Below are 19,863 nucleotides of genomic sequence, written 5' to 3'. Positions count from 1 at the left end.
GAGGATGGGTGGGTTCGGTAATGAATCTAATACTAACTAATGTTTCTTACAGATATATCGTTACCGAAGGTAAGTAACTTGTTCATCTGAAAGAAACACGTTAGTATTAGATTCCTTACCTTAGAATAGATACCCCAGCAATACCAACCCCGGTGTTGGGTCTGCAAACCAATACATTCCTACACCAGAAAGTCCTGGAGGACAGAACGGCCAAAGAAGCCATCCCTCCGGACTTGACTGTCCAGGCAGTAGTGCCTCGCAAAGGTGTGCAGCGAGGCCCACGTAGCCGCCTGGCAAATGTCCTGCAAGGGGACTCCCCAGCCCAGGGCAGTAGTAGCCGCCGTGGCCAGAGTGGAATGGGCCCTCAGCCCAACAGGAGGCTCCTTCCGAGCCAAAGAGTAGCACGCTTTGATGCACAGAACGACCCACCAAGAGATGGTCCGTTTATGTACCGCCCGTCCCTTCTTCGCACCCACGTAGCCAACAAACAGTTGGTCATCCACCCGGAACTGCCGTGTGCGATCCATATAAAATGAAAGCGCACGTTTTGGGTCCAGACGATGGAGCCGCTCTTCATCCTTTGAAGGATGCGGAGGCGGGAAGAAGGAGGGGAGAGTGATGGACTGCCCGATGTGAAAAGCAGAAACTACTTTGGGCAGGAAAGAAGGTCTAGTCCTTAGAACCACCTTGTCAGGATGAATGGACAGGAAAGGAGGTTTGACAGAAAGAGCCTGGAGCTCACTCACTCTCCTGGCAGAGGTGATGGCAACCAGGAAAGCCGTCTTTAAAGTCAGGAGACGGAGAGGACAAGAATGAAGGGGCTCAAAGGGAGCACACATCAAAAAGGTCAGAACCAGGTTCAAGTCCCACTGAGGCATCACAAACGGAACAGGTGGATACATGTGTGTGATGCCCTTCAAGAATCTCGTTACAATTGGGGACTTAAACAAAGAAGGCTGATCAGGAAGCCTTAGAAAAGCTGAAAGGGCCGAAAGGTAGCCCCTGATAGTGCCCAGAGCAGAGCCCTGCTGGGCAAGAGAGAGAAGAAACAGAAGAACCTCGGAAAGAGGGGCAGAAAGAGGATCCACAGCCTTTGCTGTGCACCATGCCACAAATCTGTTCCACCGACAGGCGTATACCGACTTTGTGGAGGGACGCCTGGCTGCCAGAATTACATCACAGACTTCAGGAGGCAAGTCAAATGGCCCCAACTGCCGCCGCTCAATCTCCAAGCATGGAGGTGGAGACTGGACAGGTCCGGGTGGAGGACCGTCCCCTGCTGCTGCGACAGAAGGTCCTCCTGAAGTGGCAGGCGGATCGGGGGACCGACTGACATGCTGAGTAGCTCGGGATACCAGTACCTTCGAGCCCAGTCCGGAGCCACAAGGATAACGTGGGCCCGGTCGTGCCTGATCTTCTTCAGCACTCTGGGCAGAAGTGGTATAGGCGGAAAGGCGTATAACAGACCGCAACTCCACTCGCGCCGAAAGGCGTCGCCGTGCGAGTGCCGTCTTGGAAACTCCAACGCGCAGAACTGATGACATTGCGCGTTATCTTCTGTGGCGAATAGATCTAACCAAGGCTCTCCCCATTGCAGAAAGAGGCCTTGCGCCACGTCCGAGTTCAGACGCCATTCGTGATCCATCGAGCACCAACGGCTGAGTTCGTCCGCCCTGGCGTTCAGAGAACCTGCCAGGTGTTGAACCGTCAAAGTCACGCCCGGACGTTCCAGCCATTGCCAAAGGCGCAGAGCCTCCTGGCAAAGGGTCCACGACCCCACCCCGCCCTGTTTGTTGCAGTACCACATGGCGGTGGTGTTGTCCGTGAACACCTGCACTACACTCCCGTTGACAAAGGGGAGGAATGCCTTCAGTGCTAGACAAATCGCCCGTAGCTCCAACAGGGTGATATGGAGCCGGGACTCCGCCGGAGACCAGATGCCTCTGATCTCCGCCTCTCCCAAGTGGCCTCCCCAGCCCTGGAGGGACGCGTCCGTCACGACAACGTGCTCCGGTTGGGGAAGGGAGAGGGATCTGCCTCTGACCCAATCGCGGTCCGTAAGCCACCACTGCAGTTGTCTCGCAGTGCCCTCCGAGATCAAGACGTGGTCGGACAAGTTGCCCTGATGCTGGGCCCACTGAAACTTCAGGTCCCACTGCAGAGCCCGCATCCGCCACCGGGCGTGATGCACCAGAAGGATGCAGGAAGCCATCAGCCCCAGCAGCCGCAGCCGCAACCTGACCGAAACCCGGGATAGCGGCTGAAAGATGGGAATCAAAGCCTGTATATCCCGGACCCGCCGTTCCGGAGGATAAACCCGAAACTGCGCCGAGTCCAGAACCGCTCCGATGAAAAGGAGCTTTTGAGAGGGACACAGGTGTGATTTCGGCACATTGATGGAGAACCCCAGGTCGTGCAAGAGGTCTGCCGTCATCTGAAGGTGGTGGACGACTGTCTGGGGCGAGCCCGCCTTCAACAACCAGTCGTCTAGGTAGGGGAAGACTGAAACCCCTAACCTGCACAGATGGGCTGCGACCACCGCCAACACCTTTGTGAACACCCGTGGGGCGCTGGTAAGGCCGAAGGGGAGCACGATAAACTGAAAGTGCTCCTGGCCTACCGTGAACCGCAGGTAACGCCGGTGGGCCGGCAGGACGGGGATGTGAAAATACGCATCCTGCAAGTCCAACGCTACCATCCAGTCTTGCGGGTCTAGAGCAGCCAAGACCTGAGCTAATGTCAACATCTTGAACTTCTCCTTCCGGAGGAAGCCGTTGACGTTCCGTAGATCCAAGATAGGACGTAGGCCCCCTTTGTCCTTCTTGGGCACCAGAAAGTAGTGGGAATAGCAACCACGCCCTACTTCTGGCCCAGGAACGCGCTCGATGGCCCCCTTGGCCAAGAGGGCCGTAACTTCCTCCTGCAGAAGTGTCAAGTGGTCCCCCGACACACGGTGGTTCTGCGGTGGCATGGCTGGAGGAGTGGTCTCGAAGGGGAGGGAGTAGCCCCTTCGGACGAGTTGCAGCACCCACCTGTCCGATGTGATTGTGCGCCAGCGGGCGTGGTGATGGCGAACCCTGCCACCCACTGGCGTCACATGGGCCTGAAAGCACGGACTAGGAGGATTTGGAGGCAGATGCTGCGGGGGGAGGTGTGGCCTGACCCCGCCGTTGACCTCGACCGCCTCCACGGCGGTTTCCACAGCCGCCACCGCGTTGAAAAGATTGTTGCGGCGCGTGGCTGGCAGCACGTGTGGGGACGCCCCTTCCTTGGCCACGAAAGGAGCAAAACGAACCCGTTTGCTGGCGCTGGGTCGAGAGACCCAAGGACTTGGCCGTGACCCTGGACTCCTTGAAGCGTTCCAGCGCGTGGTACGCCTTGTCACCAAACAGGCGACAGCCATCAAACGGCATGTCCATCAAGGCATTCTGGACATCTGCCGAAAAGTTGGCGGATCTCAGCCAGGCGTGGCGACGAATCGCCACGGTCGTGGACATCGCTCTGCCCAGCGAGTCGGTCGTATCAAGACCACACCGTATGGAATATTTTGCTGCATCTCGGCCCTCAGCCACAGCCTTGCCGAGCTTCGCCCGCACCTCCATGGGGCATTCTGGCAGCAGGTCCGCAACCGTATCCCACACAGAGTGGGTGTAGTGGCCAAAGAGGCAAGCGGTGTTGCAAGACCGCAGTCCCAAACTCAGGGACGAGAAGACCTTCTTGCCATACTGGTCATACCTCTTAGATTCCCGGTCGGGCGGGGTCGACGGGAATGCGGTCTGGGAAGTCGAGGCCTGGATCACCAGACTCTCAGGGGTGGGATGGGTGGACAGGAACTTGGGGTCGTCCGGGCACGGACGGTGGCGTCTGGCCACGTTCCTATCAACAGGCGAACCTGAAGAGGGCCTGGACCACGTGCCCAAAAGAACGTCTGACAAGGCTTCGTTAAACGGCAGCAGTGGCTCCTGTGGGCATGACTGCGGTTTGAAGACTTCAGTGAGGATGTTAGGCCTCACGGCCGCGACGGGGAGCTCAAGGTGTAAGGCCTTGGCAGCCCTCATCAACACCACTGAATAAGCAGCTCCCTCCTCCGATGCCACGGAAGGAGGAGAGACAAAGCCAGGGTTAGGAGAGTCGTCCAGACCACTGGCATCACCCAAATCACCTGTCCAGTCCACGTCGTACTGACACTCACGTGACAGAGGGTCCTCAGACCCCTCCCAACCCTCTCCGTACTCTACATCATCTCCATATTCGGAGTCAACAATGTAGACCGGCTCCTCTGGGTTCACAGGCCCCATCGGCGTCGAGCCCGGCGTCGAGCGACGTCGGTCCGACTCCGCCTGGAGCCGGCACAGGAGAACCGGCGCCGCACGGGGACGGCGTCGGGGGTAACCCCGATGGAATCGGCGCCGGAGAGGCCGGCAGACCAGCCGGCGTCGACCCCGAAGGCCCTTGCGGTGCCGGGGTCGTAGCCGTCGGCGGCACCGGGGCCGGAGCACCCGATGGCGTCGAGTCAGGGACACCCGAACCGCTAGGGCCCCCAGACGGTAGCACTGGGCCCGAAGGCGCCGTAGGCCCCGTCGGAGAAGTGAGCGCCCTCATGGCCATGAGGAACGCCTCAATCTCCTCAGGCGTCGCAACTTGCCCAGGGACCCGAGGGTATGGAGCAGGCCGCGCCGGCGACTCTCGCGGAGCCGTGGGGTTGGGGTCACCCGAACCCCCAGCCGCGTCGCGCGAGCGTCGGGGGGAGTCGGGGGTACGATGACGACGCCCCGACTTCTTGTGTTTCTTACCTGAAGAGCCCGACGAATGGTGACGACTTCCGGAGCGCCCGGCGCGGCTCCTCGAACGCTCCCTGGACCTCCGGCCGGACCGGGACCGCTCCCGACGCGGGGCCGACACCCGGAGCTCGAGTAGCTTGCGGGACCGCTCCCGTCTAGCCTTATTAGTCAGAGCTCGGCAATCGACGCAGGCGTCCACGTCGTGGTCGGGGCCCAGGCACCGGAGGCAGAGTCGGTGATGGTCCGTGACCGACATCGTGCGGTCACAACCGTCACAATTCTTGAAACCGGGCATCCTACCAGGCACCAAAAAGATATAGAAAGTTAACAAACCTTGGTCAAAAGACCGGAGTACTGCTCTTCGGATCTGCACTTACTGGCGCGGAAAAAAGAAGAACTGACGTCAGCGCGCGGAGGCGGCGTCTATATACTCCAGCGACGTTATCACGGCGCACGACGCCGACGACGGACGCGGAGCCACAGGGGACGCCTGCAGACGACGCCTACCGACGCGCAGGGGTACTGCTACGCAAAAGTTTCAGGATCCAGACTGACGCCTGGGGATATTCTAAGGTAAGGAATCTAATACTAACGTGTTTCTTTCAGATGAAAACATTTAACTGCTAATAATTGAACCTGCCAATTATAAACAGGAGGAAATGCATGGTATGGTTTCCTTAAGAATGTGAAACTAATCACGCTAACCAAAAATAACCCAAGAGACTGCTAATCCTGAATTCCAGGTTAGTATGCTGCCTGACTAAGCGCTACAATACCTCTTCAGCTGTAGTACGTGCTATAAAAATGCAATTATAATACAATATAAAACCCTTCTGGGTCATACTAATTCCATAACAATCAGCAATTGAGCAGTCGATTGTTGTTAATACAGGCTGCATAATAATTTCCTTATACTACTTGACACTCTCACACAAGACAAAACTGCTATGAGTCATGTACATCACCCAGTACTGTACCAGTCCACAGCAATAAACAACCTATCACCAACTGAAAAGGCATGGAGTAACTGAAGAGATAAGCCATGTGCTGCTGGCCAAGGGAGGACTTTAACTTAGTCCACCGCTGTGGGTCTCAACTAGCTAAACCGTATGATCACATCTGACACCTCAGAATGGCAATCAGATATGGCATAATAGCAACAAGGTCCATCTGCGCAGATCTCTCATCACCGCCAACTAAAGTCTGGTCAGGACCATGAACGTTAAACAAGATAGCTCAGAATGATCAAGCTGTGCAGTAACCAGATAAGTGGACTATGGAAATAAGAAATACCATAAAGAGACACTTGTTCATTCATCACACTGCCAAGCAATGCATTCCATAATGTGATAACTGCACGTTGATGGTCACCACACCCAACATGAATCTACTTCCTACATAGGATCAATACATAGATAAAAACCCTTTCAACTACACACCCTATATGGCATAGCATGCTACCCATGTATGCAAGTGCTTCAACACCTCATATAGGGGTAGTAAGCACTATATAAATGTTGCAATACAATACAATAGAGCAAGAGAATCCAGGTAAAGCGGTGATGACTTCACACTTGATGCTCATGTGTAGTTTAGGGCAATATTATCTTGTGCAAGCTAACAGCTTTTGAGAAATTTACAGACCTTGTCTGGCACCTGGATGTAAGATTCATGTAAGCTATCCAAGGTAGGTTTTTAATGATTAGAAATAAAATGTAACATTTGCTAAGCCTACCTATGAATCATGTTGTGGGAGTGAAGGTAGGCCAAGCCTTGCAGGGCACCGTGGGTAATAGCAGCGATTTCAACTTCCTGAAGGGGTTTCTTGTGCACTGGAAAAGGAGAAAATGAAAGAAGCAAAGATCAAAAGAAGGACATTAATAGTTTGCTTGGTGGATCAACTACTCAAAATCAAGTTCTAGTCCAGTAGATGATGCAGCATTTTTAAAGCATTTGGACCGCGAGCACCCCCCAACAACGGCAGCCAAGTGCTTGATGGAAAACATCCTAGAAAATATGATCCACTTCTGTATCTGAATCCACAGAGATTGACCTCTGGTTCTTCACACCATCATTTAAAAAAAGGAACACTAGGATCAAATGTAGATCTGTGACAAGCAGTCTCGTCTAACAATCTTAGATATTGTCATTTGTCAACGATCCCTCTCCCAACCAATAAAGGTGACAGATACTTCAATGAAGTTGGAAAGAATCGAAGCTATGGTTCCCTGGAAACATGAGAACAAACTGCTTGCCTTTCATACCACTGGTCAAAAATGCCCTCAACACCCCATCCTACTAGAGACCAGTTTAACAGGGGTGCCTGCAAAGCATATCTTCTTGGTCTATCAGAATAAGCATCAATTCTAATTTGAACAAAAATGCAATAACCAGCTTCATATATTTGAATGACATGATAATAACGAGGGTTTATTTCAGAACTATACACACATATATATTATGACATAACAAATAGGGTTCCTGTCAATTAATCAAACCGATTTTAAAATCCATCAACATGGAGTACTGCGGCACAAATGAGGCCAGCCCACAAGTCTATTTCTTAACGTTGGTTTAAAAAAATACATATCTTCTATCTTGTGCAGCAGCCACAGGCATTAGCAAACATCGGTTTTCTTTAGACCAGGTCAAGCAGGCGTGGCTTTCTCTGGGTCTCTATGCTAGTGAACAGCTTTATAAACTGACATGGAGTGTACACACTAGTGTTTATTGATGGGGGTGTATGGGTGTAGCTAACTGAAAATGCAAGTGTCATGAATGACTTGGAACCTAAGCACACAGCTGATGAATCGATCATCGGTTCTTACATACAGATTCAGTACTTCTCATTGTAACAATGTTGCAGTTTTCAATTCTTTCTGGTTTATTCACTATATTAGATATACACATAAAGTGTTTGTTATTACATATCCTCGTAACAATTTTTTTAGGTCTATATGACAATCTAATCGGTCATTCCTGAGTCCAGTCCCAAAATACCTTCCACATGGGCCACTGTACAAAAATAAAATAGAACAAGGATGATCATGTCGCTACACATTTGCGATTCAATCAAAAACATGCTCAACTCATTCATCGAGGGTGCCCTGGGAAATTGGAGAAAATATGGGGGCCTGGAATCAGTTTTGCAGTAATATTTGTGAACCTCCGAACCTCGACGACGATGACAGTGCCTCAGTATGACCTACATCAGCCGTGTAAGGATATTGCCAAGTTAAGATGTCAACTTACAGAATCATTTTATGTAATACTATTCATGGACTGCGCTGCTTTGTTCTTGTGATCCACATAATCTATGCTATTTTGCTGATCTGTATCACTGCCATGATTGTTCTCCCAATAAAATATTTTTAAAAATTAATTTAAAAAACATGCTCAACTAAGGGGCGATAGGTGGCGCACTTGCGAATGGCCGCATGTGAGTGAGGCTCTCGCCGCCCGGCGGCCTTTATCCTATAATTATCCAATCAATTGACCTCCTTGGTGGCATCTAAGGCACCCAATCGATGTGACTGCCCCTCCGGTTGCTGCAGGGTGAGAATCTCGCAGATCGGTTGTGTCCTGTGCCCGAGAAGCGCTGACGAAGTTTGACCGGGAGTGCCCTGTGGAGCTGCACAGACTCAAGCGCCGGCATGAGAATCTGCGTCAGCCCACGGCTGCACACGTGACATCCAGGCTGCGCGGGCTGGAAGGAAGACGCATCCTGAGCCTTTGCCGAGCAGGGATCTCCGTCTGCGGGGCCCACTGTGGAAGGCACGACGTCTGCTACCCCTGCTCCCGCGCTGAAGAAGTGGTGAGAGCGGAACACCGGACGTTGGCGGAGACCTTTCCCCCGGTGGACACACAGATCGACGGCAGCTGAGGCTTGTAAGCTGCTTGGAGGAACATATATGCTGCCCTGGGCGGACTGTACAATTGCAGCTGTAGGCCCTGTGGAACAAAACGCCCCATATTAGGGGCACCCAGGCATTGGCAGGATTACACAGACGGCTGGGGGACATTCAGGAGTTACCCAACAGCGGAGGCCCCTGTGTGATTGTGGCAGCGTAGACATCGCTAGGCGGCCAAACAAAACATCTGAAGCAGTTGTGACCCCGTTTTCGTGGTGGCCTTGATATCTGAACGGCCTGCACGACGATATCGGAGTTGCGGGAAGCCCTCATTTTTTAAATGGGACGTGGAGAAAGACGGGGCATGCTATCGTTAAAACTGCGGCAAAGTGCTGACCCGGGGTCCCATCAGAGCATTACAGAGTGGAATGCCTGTATGTTGATCTTTGCGCCCTGTAGCTCAGTTCCGCTTCGTAGCACCATTGTTTCCGCTGCAGTGGGGGTCGACCCACAGGCCTCAGTGTGACTCCAGTAGCCCAAACTACAGCGTCCCTTGCAGACCCACGGTCAACATGGGCAAGTCGGACACGAGACAGCCGAAGCTTACCTTCAAGGCCGTTAAGAGGAACACTTGCGCAGGGCAGGAAGGGCAGGAGCAGGCTATCGGAGGTGGGTCTCAGGGCGAAACTTCTGGACAATCCACAGAGGTGCAGGACATCCTACGCGAGGTCCGCCAGGGATTTGCCACAATAGTGGACAAGGTCGACAGGATGTCGTCACGGATGGATGCCATTTATTTATTTATGTTCTTGTATAGCGCAGGATTGCTCACAAATTGGATGGACATGACAAAAGGCTCAAAGAAACGGAACGCCGTATTTCGGACTCAAAAGACACGACTGCCAGACATACGTCGCAGCTCTCTCGCATGGACAACTTGTTGAGGGTCATTGCAGCAAAGAACGAAGATTTGGAAGCGCGCAGTAAACGCAATAACATTCGCATTTTAGGCAAACCGGAAACGACCAACACTGGACGTACGGAGGACAATGTGGAGAAACTACTGCTAACAGCGATTGGATCGGAGGCCTTTTCTAACCAATTTTTCGTGGAGTGTGCTCACAGATCGATGGGCCTTAGGCCCAAGCCTGGAGACACTCTTGAGACCCATAATTGCTAGACTCCTAAACTACAGAGACCGAGATGTGACGTTGAGAGCAGCACGTAGCAAACAAACCCTATCGTACGATGGCAACTCCTTTTCTATTTATCCTGATTTCACACCTATGGTCCAAGAGGAAAGACGTAAATTTATTGATGTTAAGACAATGCTGCGAAAGGCCCAGATCGACTACGCCCTCCTGTATCCGGCACGGTTGAGGTTTAAGCATCAAGGCAAGCAAAGATTCTTCACAAAGCCACAGCAGGTGGATGAATTTCTCATGCAACTTAAAAAAATCGGGCAGAGCTGAGGCTGGAGTGGAGGACCCTCGGCGGTCACCAATGGCAGGTGCGGATGAAGAAGCATAGTAATGGGTCCCCTGTATGTCGTGGAACTGGTAACCAACTGCTGTCCCTGAGCGCTGTATCATGAATGCTGGGGGGCAGATCTAATAGTAAATAAGTGTATTCACTGAGTACTGTAGCCTGAGGTGTCTAACAACAGCTCGCCGGGCACCCCTTTGCCCAATAGAGCTGCAACTCCGGCTGCGAATTTCTCTGAGGGCGCAGGGTTGCTGTGTAGCCACCTAGAAGATGGTCCCTAGAGGGAATTACATAAGGCTACCTCGCCACATATGTTTGGTGGGGACTGCATTGTTTTTCTTGTTGGGAGAAGGGCGAGGGTAGGGTGGGTGGTTGCATGATAGTGGCATGTTTGGGTTGCTTCAGTGGGAGGAGCAGGGAGGGAAGGGGGGAGTCAATGGGAGTTGAATGTTGTAGGGGATGTTGAGGTACATGTAAAAGAGAATACTGCATACATAACACATGCACAGGTAATTGGAGCAATGGGCAAACCATACTCGACATTGTATCTCATATGGTGTCGGAGACAAAAGCGCTACAGGGCGTGGAATGGCCTTTTTGTGGTATGTGCATATGGCTAGCAGCATAGGGACATAATTGAATGTCATTACATGGAACGTCAGAGGGCTAGGAGACCCGAGAAAGAAGCGGCAAGTATTAGCTTAGCTAGACAGACACCAAGCGCATTTAGCAATGTTACAAGAAACTCATTTTACACCCCAGAAGACTACTACATTTGCATCTAGATGGGTTACGCACAGAGTGTTCTCCTCATATTCAAGCTACGCCAGAGGTACGGCGATATTAGTTAAGAGACAAGTACCCTTTCATCTGGCTGGGTCGTCCAACAATGAACAGGGGAGGTACTGCCTGGCTTGGGGGCACCTGGGCTTGGAATCAGTCACTTTGGTGTGTTGTTATGGGCCAAATGTGGATGCCCCAGACTTCTTTACCTCCTTATGGGTAGCGATGAGAGACATCGGCTCGAATCACATTATATGGAGTGGAGACTTTGTTACTTATGCTCCGAATCTAGATAGATCACATCCTGCTCCACATCATCGCACTAAGGCAAGCTTTATACTGCAAGAAATTATCACAGATAACCACTTGCTAGATGCATGGAGGCACATTCATCCCCCAAAACGGGAGGGGACACACTTTACAGCGCATGCCGCATCCTGGGCGCAACTAGATTATTGGATTATATCGAGGGGTCTGGGACCAGCGGTCTGTACAGTGCAGCACTTGGCTATGACATATTCCGACCACGCACCCGTCAAACTCGCACTCACTTCAGCAGATTTTAACCCCCCGAGCAGTACTTGGCGACTTAACACACGTTTGCTCTTGGACACAGTTTTTCACGAGGAGCTGCGTGAAGAGATTCAGGACTTTTTTTACACGCAACAAAGGATCGGTGCAGAGCGTTGAGACCATTTGGGAGGCATTTAAGGTCACACAGAGGGTTTTGCGTATCTAAAGGGATGGGCGTGCTCAAAGATATTACCAATACACTCCACAGACTGGAACGGGAACTTAAGGCACTAGAGGCAACAGTGATGCTCGCTCCAGACCGAGACACACAGAGGGAATTCAGGATCAAACTTACTGAATACACGGAGGAAGCGCATAGAGAGACACGGTTTAGGGGTAAATATTCGGAAGCCCGCCGGTATGGGGAGGGGGAGCGTCCGGGCAAAACTTTAGCGGACACAATTAGGAAACTGCGCTACTCCAACTACGTTGTAGAATTGGAGAAGCCGGATGGAACGCGATGTTGGGACACTGCAAGTATACTCGAGGATTTCACTAGTCACTATGTAACTCTATATACCACTATCGGTGGGCGAGACTTGGACTTGGATACCTACCTTGGTGGTGTTACTCTGGGCTGGCTGAGCGACGTACACCGTAAATTCCTATGTTCGAGATGCCATAATGGGCATGCAATCTGGGAAAGCCACTGGAATGGATGGCATTCCGATAGAATTTTATAAGACCTATGTATATTTAATGGCTCCAATACTGCGCGAGGTCTATGAGGAATCTTTGGAGGTTGATTCCCTACCTCCTTCTATGAGGGAAGCCCTCATTATCTCACTTTTGAAACCTGACAAGCCAGCCCACCTGTGTGGATCTTATCGGCCGCTCTCCCTTCTCAATAGTGACGCCAAGATTTTAGCGAAACTCATTGCCACTCGGCTAAATCTGTTAGGGCACTTGATTCTCCCGACCAGTCCGGGTTTGTCCCAAGAAGAGCCACTTCCCATAATCTGAGGACTCTCTTTACAATTTTGAATAACGTCTCCCCAGAATTGCCCTTGGCAGCAATTTTTCTAGAACCACTAAGGCTTTCGACTCCATTGAATGAAATTACATCTTTGGGATAATGCTCCTGATGGGGTTCCCGCCGCTGTTTATATCTTGGATACGTTTATAGTACCATCAACCTGGAGCCAGGGTGCTTAATAATGGACACATGTCCCAAAGATTCTTGATTACCAGGGGCACTCGAAAGGGGTGCCCTCTGTCCCCATTGCTCTTTGCCTTGGCGACAGAACCTCTGGCAGCACGACTGAGTCAGCATCATAACGACACGGTCTTGCGGTGCAACATGAGACTAATATTGGTTTCCATGTATGCCGATGATATTACCTTGTATGTAAGAGACCCCCAGAATAATTTGAATACACTCCTTCGGGAATTCATTGTATTTGGTCACCTATCGGGTGTCCAGATAAATTGGGGGAAATCCTGCCTCTTTCCGTTGACGGACTCAGTTGTGCGCTTTCCTCTGGACTACCCGTTGGAATGGTGGGAGGACGAACTAAGGTATTTGGGAATTAGAATTACTAGAAACTAGGAAGAACTCATGAGGCTCAACTATGGAGTAGCGCTGACCCGCATAAAAAAGTGTGAACCGTTGGATAACACTCCCACTCTCTATGGCAGGTCGAGCATCACTGATCAAAATGGTGATACTGCCCCAATTGCTTTATTTGTGTTTAAACATCCCGTACTATCCAGGTCGGCATTTGTTTTAAATCCCTTAGAACTGAATTGATTCGACTAGTATGGGGGGGCAACCGGGCCAGATTAAAGTGGACTGTCCTAACTAGGCCCTACTTATCAGGTGGGTTTGGTATTCCAGAGTTCGAGCTCTATTATATTAGTGCTCAGGCCCATTATTTATACTTTTGGATCCGGCAGCCTAAATATATGCCACAACTGGCAGCAGAACACTGGCTTGTACATCCAATACCGATAGAGGGAGTCTTATATATGGCTCTAAATGCCCGGGAGCGCACACTGAACACTGTTTATGCAACAATTACGGCATGGAAGCGCATTGAGCAACTCCTGGCAGCCCCCATGCTTTATTCCCTGCTACTACCATTGCTACTACCATTGGTGTATCACCCAAACATGCCCCTCCTACAAGAAACACTTTTTCTTAAATTGCACGAACGCATGTCTCTCAAAACCTGGCAGGACCTATAAAACAATGGACAATTCCGGGATTCAGAGAATGTTTTCCAGGGTGTACAGAGTACTCCGTTAGATACCTTTCTGTACATACACCTTAAACAGGGTGTTCGGTCTTTACATGCTGACTTTCCAGATGAGCCTCAGGTACTTGCACCACTGCAGTTACTCCTGCAACAAACGACGCCCAAACGTCTAGTTTCCTTGATTTATCCAGCAGTCCACACGCAGCGAAAAGTGGAGGCTCCACCGCCTCGCACACGATGGGGGGGGGAGAGAGACTTAGGATTTGAATTAACGGAGGAACAATGGAAGTACTGCTGCTCGCAGACTGAGCGGATATCGGCCAGCAGCAGGCTGCGAATTATACACTACAAATATCTGCACAGGCTATACCACACACCGGTTAGTATGCATAGGCACCACCTCCGTGACAGAGATAGGTGTGATAGGTGTCATGCACCACAGGCTGATTTTTTGCCCTTGGCCTGGAATTGCCCAGGAGTGCATGAATATTGGGGACACGCACCAGATGACCACCACGCACATAGAAGCCACGCCACTGCTAGCTTTACTGAGCTATGTCAAAAATGTACCCTTGGCACATCGCAGATATATAGCCCTTGAATTATTGATGGCCAAGAGACGGATAGCCTGTAGGAGGGGCAGGGGGAGAGCACCCAAATTTAAGGATTGGCTTAATGATATGGTCTATTGTCAAGAGCAGTCTGCCATTTATGCCGAGTTGCTGCCTAGTGCGTCCAGACCTAGAGACATCTGGTCGCCGCTAACCTACAATTTACTGACAAGACCCCAGGAGAATGGCCATTTCTAAAGACCCATATGTAGGTTACCTTATATTAGCAACATCCAATGACACACACATGGATCATAACATTGTTGAAACAGTCTGAGTGATACTGTTTTTGAGAATGTAGAGATGAGGGTAGAGCGGATGGGTTTAGACACGCTCTCTGATGTTTCTTTATTTCCACAATGAGCAATAATGTCATGTGTACTATATTACAATGCATTGCATAACACGTAGCGCTGAACTATGAGCGGGAACTGAACGCTCCAATATGAGCCATACTATAATCTCTATCGTCTTTTTTTGAATTTTTTTTTGTTTGTTTCCTAACGACCAACACAGATATCTGTCAATCTACTGTTTCATGAAACGCGGCCGGCCCGAAGAGGTTGTAGGCGGCTTGCTGTGTCGACATATATTGCTTACGTTGCTCTCCATTTGATTCTTAATGTAAAAATAACAAAGCGCTGCCGGCCGCCATATGGTTGTAGGCAATGAGCTGTGTCAAGTGCTGTAATTCACTAATAAAGGTTTGTTTGAAAATAAATAAAAAAAAAATTTAAAACATGCTCAACTACTCTGTCAAAATATTTTTGAAAAGAAGAATTCTAAAAAGGTTTTGGTAGAGAAATGTTTTCTGGGAAAGGAGAACAGTTTCCTAATTTGAAACAAACTGCATGAATGCTGTGCAAAATGAAGTATATAAACTGGCGAAATAAATCCCACTGGGCTCAAACACACTTAAAGATGCTGATCAGTGGGGGCGCTAGAGGGCGCGCACACAGAATGGCCGCATAACGGTGAGGCTCCTGTACCCTGGAGCGTACATCCTGCATTTATCCTTCTTTACTGGGGTCTGACCGGTTCCACGACCTGCTGTATCTATTGCTAAACCGATCCTCCCGACTCGGTGCAAGTTTGGAGCGAGTCGGTGCAGCGGCGCCTGCACACTGAGCCCAGACTGTTTCAGCCAGTGCTGCCGCTGGAGCTGCCTTGTGTGGAAGGCCAGGTTGCTGTGATCAGGCGAGGCTGGGGATTGCCACGAGGCGGTGGGCCTCGGCGGTTGGCACTGGTCGGGACCGCCCTCGGCAAGACTTTCCTGGGCACTAAGTGGTTGCGTTGGTCCCTGCTCTGGACTGCTTGCCGATATTGGTGCCCACCTACCTCCCAGCGCGACGGGCGGTGCTTCTGCTGTCCCGGAGACCTGCTTGTTGCTGCTGCGGTCCACGGAGCGCCATTAACCCCCTGCTGCCGGAAAACGGACTGGTGATCTCGGCGAGTCTAGCCGGGGGACACCTGTGGTGAGATTCGGCGTCTGTTTTTCCCGGAGGGTGCACCCAGGGATTGTGCTGCGGCTCTGCGCGGAGCCGGCCGACGGCGTTGGTGGCGTCTCCACGGTGCCATAGAAGACCTCTGCCGCCATCATTGTGCGTGTCCTGTCACACGTCTTCGCTTTGGTGACTGCGGAGCCCCGCTTTTATGGTTGGTAATACTGGCCAGGAGACATAATTAAGAGGCTGTGCTGGGGAGCTGTGGAGTTGCATTGAACTCGCATTGCTGGGCTCATGTGCCACCCAGTACCGGCTTTGACGGAGGGCCCGATTACAGTGCTACGTCCTTGTAATACGAATTGCTGGTAGTGTCGAGCGGAGTGCAAGGTGAAGGGACCTGGCACGAACACCTCCTTCGCCCTGCCTGAGTACCCACGGCTCGAGCAGAGCCCCCCACGCTATCGCGGCGGCTACCCCCGTGGCTGCCCTGCTCCAGATTTAAGGTACATTTTAGTGGGATCAAGTGGGCACACGGACTAGGAGAGTGTTTACTGGCATTGTGTGGAGGCAAGATGGTTCGGCAGGACAACAGCCAACCGAAACTCTCTTTCGAGGCTGCGAAGAGAGGACAAAAAGCGACGGTTGAGAGACCCAATGTGGCTGATGCAAGTGCAGCCAGTAGTGCCCCTCCCCCCGACAGCCAGGATCTGCAGCAGCTCCTGCAGGAGGTGCGGCAGGGCTTCGCCACAGTGGTGGACAAAGTTGACAGGATGGAGTCTAGGATGGATGCCCTGGTACACAAAGTTGATCAACATAAAGAGCGCATTACGGCTGCTGAGCGGCGTATCTCCGATAGCGACGACGCCACAGCGTCTCCTGCCCCCCAACTTGCCCGGATGGTAACTTGCTGCGGGTCATCGCGGCTAAGAATGAGGATTTGGAGGCTCGCAGCAGACGCAACAACATTCGCGTCACGGGCATACCGGAATCCACAGACACGGGCAAAATGGAACTGTATGTGGAGAAGCTGCTACTTACATCCATTGGATAAAGTGCTTTTTCATCTCAGTTCATCGTTGAACGGGCGCACAGATCTCTGGGGCCGATGCCCAAGCCAGGTGCGCCGCCAAGGCCTATAATAGCCCGGTTATTGAATTATCGTGACTGCCACACGGCATTGAGAGCTGCGCGCACCCAGCAGAACCTTTCTTATAATGGCGTGAATTTCTCCATCTACCTCGTTTTCACTCCAATGGTCCAAGATGAGAGACGCAAGTTTATCGAAGTGAAGAAAAAACTGCGAGCCGCACAGATAGACTATGCCCTGCTTTATCCAGCGAAACTCAGGGTCACACACCAGGGGAAGCAGCGCTTCTTCACTAACCCTCAAAAAGTGGAAGACTACTTAAAGGCAATCAAGAAGGCGCAGAGGGGGGTGCGCGATCATGGTGCAGCACGTGAAGACAACCTGCCCGACTCGGACGACGGCGCTTGATCTATCCTTGTGGCAGCGATTACCGGTTGATATACGACGACCCTGAATCGTTGGGACAACACTTCCTGTGCATGACGGACGAGAACTGATGCTTGGTCGTGGGGCTGTGGCATACTTCCAGTGGTAATGTACTCCAGGGTCCACTACCTCTCCTCAGCCCCACTCGAGGGCGGTACAAGTTAAGAGGCTAGAGGAGGGAGTCGTGGTTGTGCGCCCTTCTATGCTGTTCCCCCTACGGGTATACCCCACATATGGGTTTTGCTTATTGGGGAATGACGGACTGGGAGGGAGGGAATGCTAGTGGGGGTAGGAGTTTCCTCTTCGGCAAGTTGGGGCTGATACGGAGAGTGGAGGGATGGGACTGGGAGGGTACGGGCGGCTGCTGGCATGATTGGGATGCAGTAGTGGGAGGGGGGTGGAGTTCTGTTATTAAAGGTTTTTCTCTTTACAGAGGGGGAGGGCCTGTTGTATGGACTGTAAGGTGGTACACCTCGCCTGAGGAAAGATTATCACAGACTACACTGTGGCATGTTACGATATTACAATATGATTTTTGATGTATGGCGGGGATAGGGCCTGATGCGCAATTGAATTGTCTGTCTTGGAACGTCGGGGTCTTAATGCAAGAAAATGTAGAAATGTAACTGCTTATTTGGACCGTTATCACGTCCAAATCGCTATGCTACAGGAAACACACATCACCTCAGAAACGCACCACATTTGCAGGTAAATGGGCCAGTATCCGCATCTTTTCGTCTTACTCCACATACGCTAGGGGAGTAGCTATACTGGTGAGACGCAGCTTACCATTTCAAATGTTTGGTGAGGTTTCGGATGCAGAAGGTCGCTTTGTTGTGGTGTGGGGGCGTCTTGGACGCGAAACTGTTACGCTGGTAACCTGTTATGCACCTAATATAGATCAACCGACTTTCTTTACCACATTGTGGGGTAAGATCCTCGATGCAGGATCCCAGCATATCATTTGGGGAGGCGATTTTAATGTGGTACTGGCACCTCACCCAGATAGGGCAGACGGAGTGGCGCATTACAAGCCTAGATCTAGAGAGGCTATAACGGGTGTGATTGAAGAGGGTGACTTAGTGGATAGCTGGCGATACCTAAACCCATCCCGTAAAGAGGGCACGCACTTCACATCACTGACTGGTACATGGGCACGGTTGGATTACATTTTGCTGTCTAGAGGACTGTGTGTTGGTGTGACTAGGGTGGTACACTTACCCAGGTCATACTCTGACCATAGCCCGGTCCAGATACATCTGCAAGTACCTGGGTGGGGCACCCCCGCCGCATTGGAGACTGCAACCTGCGGCCCTCTTGAATATGGTAATCCGTAAGGAGATTGGCGAGGAGATCGCTGCTTTCTTTCCACGAAACAAGGGGACTGTAGACTCCGTTGACCATATTTGGGAAGCGTTCAAGGCGACGATCAGAGGACACTGCATTTCAAAGAGCTTCGGAGTGCTGCGCGATATACGACGCACAATAGACTCACTTGAAAGGGACCTGAAGGGCCTTGAGGCTCGGATGATAGAGACAGACAATGCTGAAGCACATGTGGAATTTAGGGCTAAATTGACGAGATATGAGGAGGAAGCGGCCAGGGAAGCTAAATTCAAAGGGAAATATTGGCAGGCGAAGAAATTTTGTGAAGGCGACAGGCCTGGTAGGGCGCTGGCAGTACTGACGCGAGCCACTCGCACTCACAATACGATTCTTGAAGTGTTAGACGAACAGGGCCACACAGTCAGGGATGCAGATGGGATATTATCTGTTTTCGTGTCTCATTATCACACGCTATATACTACGGCCATGACCGATGATATACGGTACGATGACTTCTCGGGTAAGTAGCTCTCTGTTGGCTCAGTGATGCTCACAGGGTCTTCCTCGCCGCCTCCTTTGAACTGGATGAAATCAGAGATGCCATTATGTCACTCCAAAATGGCAAAGCACCCGGCCTAGATGGATTCCCTGCTGAATTCTATAAGACGTACATAGACATAATGGCCCCAGTCCTTCGTGAGATTTTCGAGGAATCTTTGGCTGACGGGGCCCTCCCTCGCTCAATGCGGGAAGTTGTCATTACATCGCTCCTGAAGCCTGGTAAAAATCCCACCACCTGTGACTCTTACCAACCACTCTCGCTCCGAAACTGCGATGTAAAAATACTGGCCAAAGTCTTGGCCACCAGATTGTCCCTCCTGATGACCAAAATTATACTGCCTGACCAGTCAGGATTTGTCCCTGGTTGGTCCACTTCCCAAAACCTACGCACGTTGTTTTCCCTGATCCGTACGGTGCATCCAGATCTCCCAATTGCAGCGGTATTCTTGGATGCCACTAAGGCCTTCGATTCGGTCGAATGGCCGTATTTATTCACCGTCTTGGCCCGCATGGGTTTCCCTAAATTGTTCATGTCCTGGATCCGATTACTTTATGCGCAACCTTCAGCGAAAGTGCTGATCAACGGCTGCCTTTCTTCTTCGCTTGTGATTACTAGAGGCACCAGACAGGGGAGCCCGCTGTCCCCTCTCCTTTTTGCAATAGCCATAGAGCCCCTGGCGTGTCGGATCCGTCAGCTGCACCAAGAGGGCGCATTCCACTGCCTACAGCGTCAGAT

General features: G+C 51.4%; 1 protein-coding gene across 7 annotated transcripts in view; it reads right to left on the bottom strand.

The window, feature by feature from the left end:
- Positions 1-19,863, bottom strand: part of TAOK2 (TAO kinase 2) — a 1,046,857-nt gene that overhangs the window by 654,564 nt on the left and 372,430 nt on the right. For all 7 annotated transcript variants that reach the window (XM_086932114.1, XM_086932110.1, XM_086932116.1 and 4 more), the window contains one exon: positions 6,517-6,613. In XM_086932114.1, coding sequence (XP_086788240.1) covers positions 6,517-6,613 — 97 coding nt within the window. The remainder of the gene's footprint in view (positions 1-6,516; positions 6,614-19,863) is intronic.

Source organism: Lissotriton vulgaris, chromosome 7 (genome assembly GCF_964263255.1).
Source record: "Lissotriton vulgaris chromosome 7, aLisVul1.2, whole genome shotgun sequence".
NCBI classification, from domain to species: domain Eukaryota; kingdom Metazoa; phylum Chordata; class Amphibia; order Caudata; family Salamandridae; genus Lissotriton; species Lissotriton vulgaris.
This window is presented reverse-complemented; position numbering and strand designations above follow the sequence as displayed.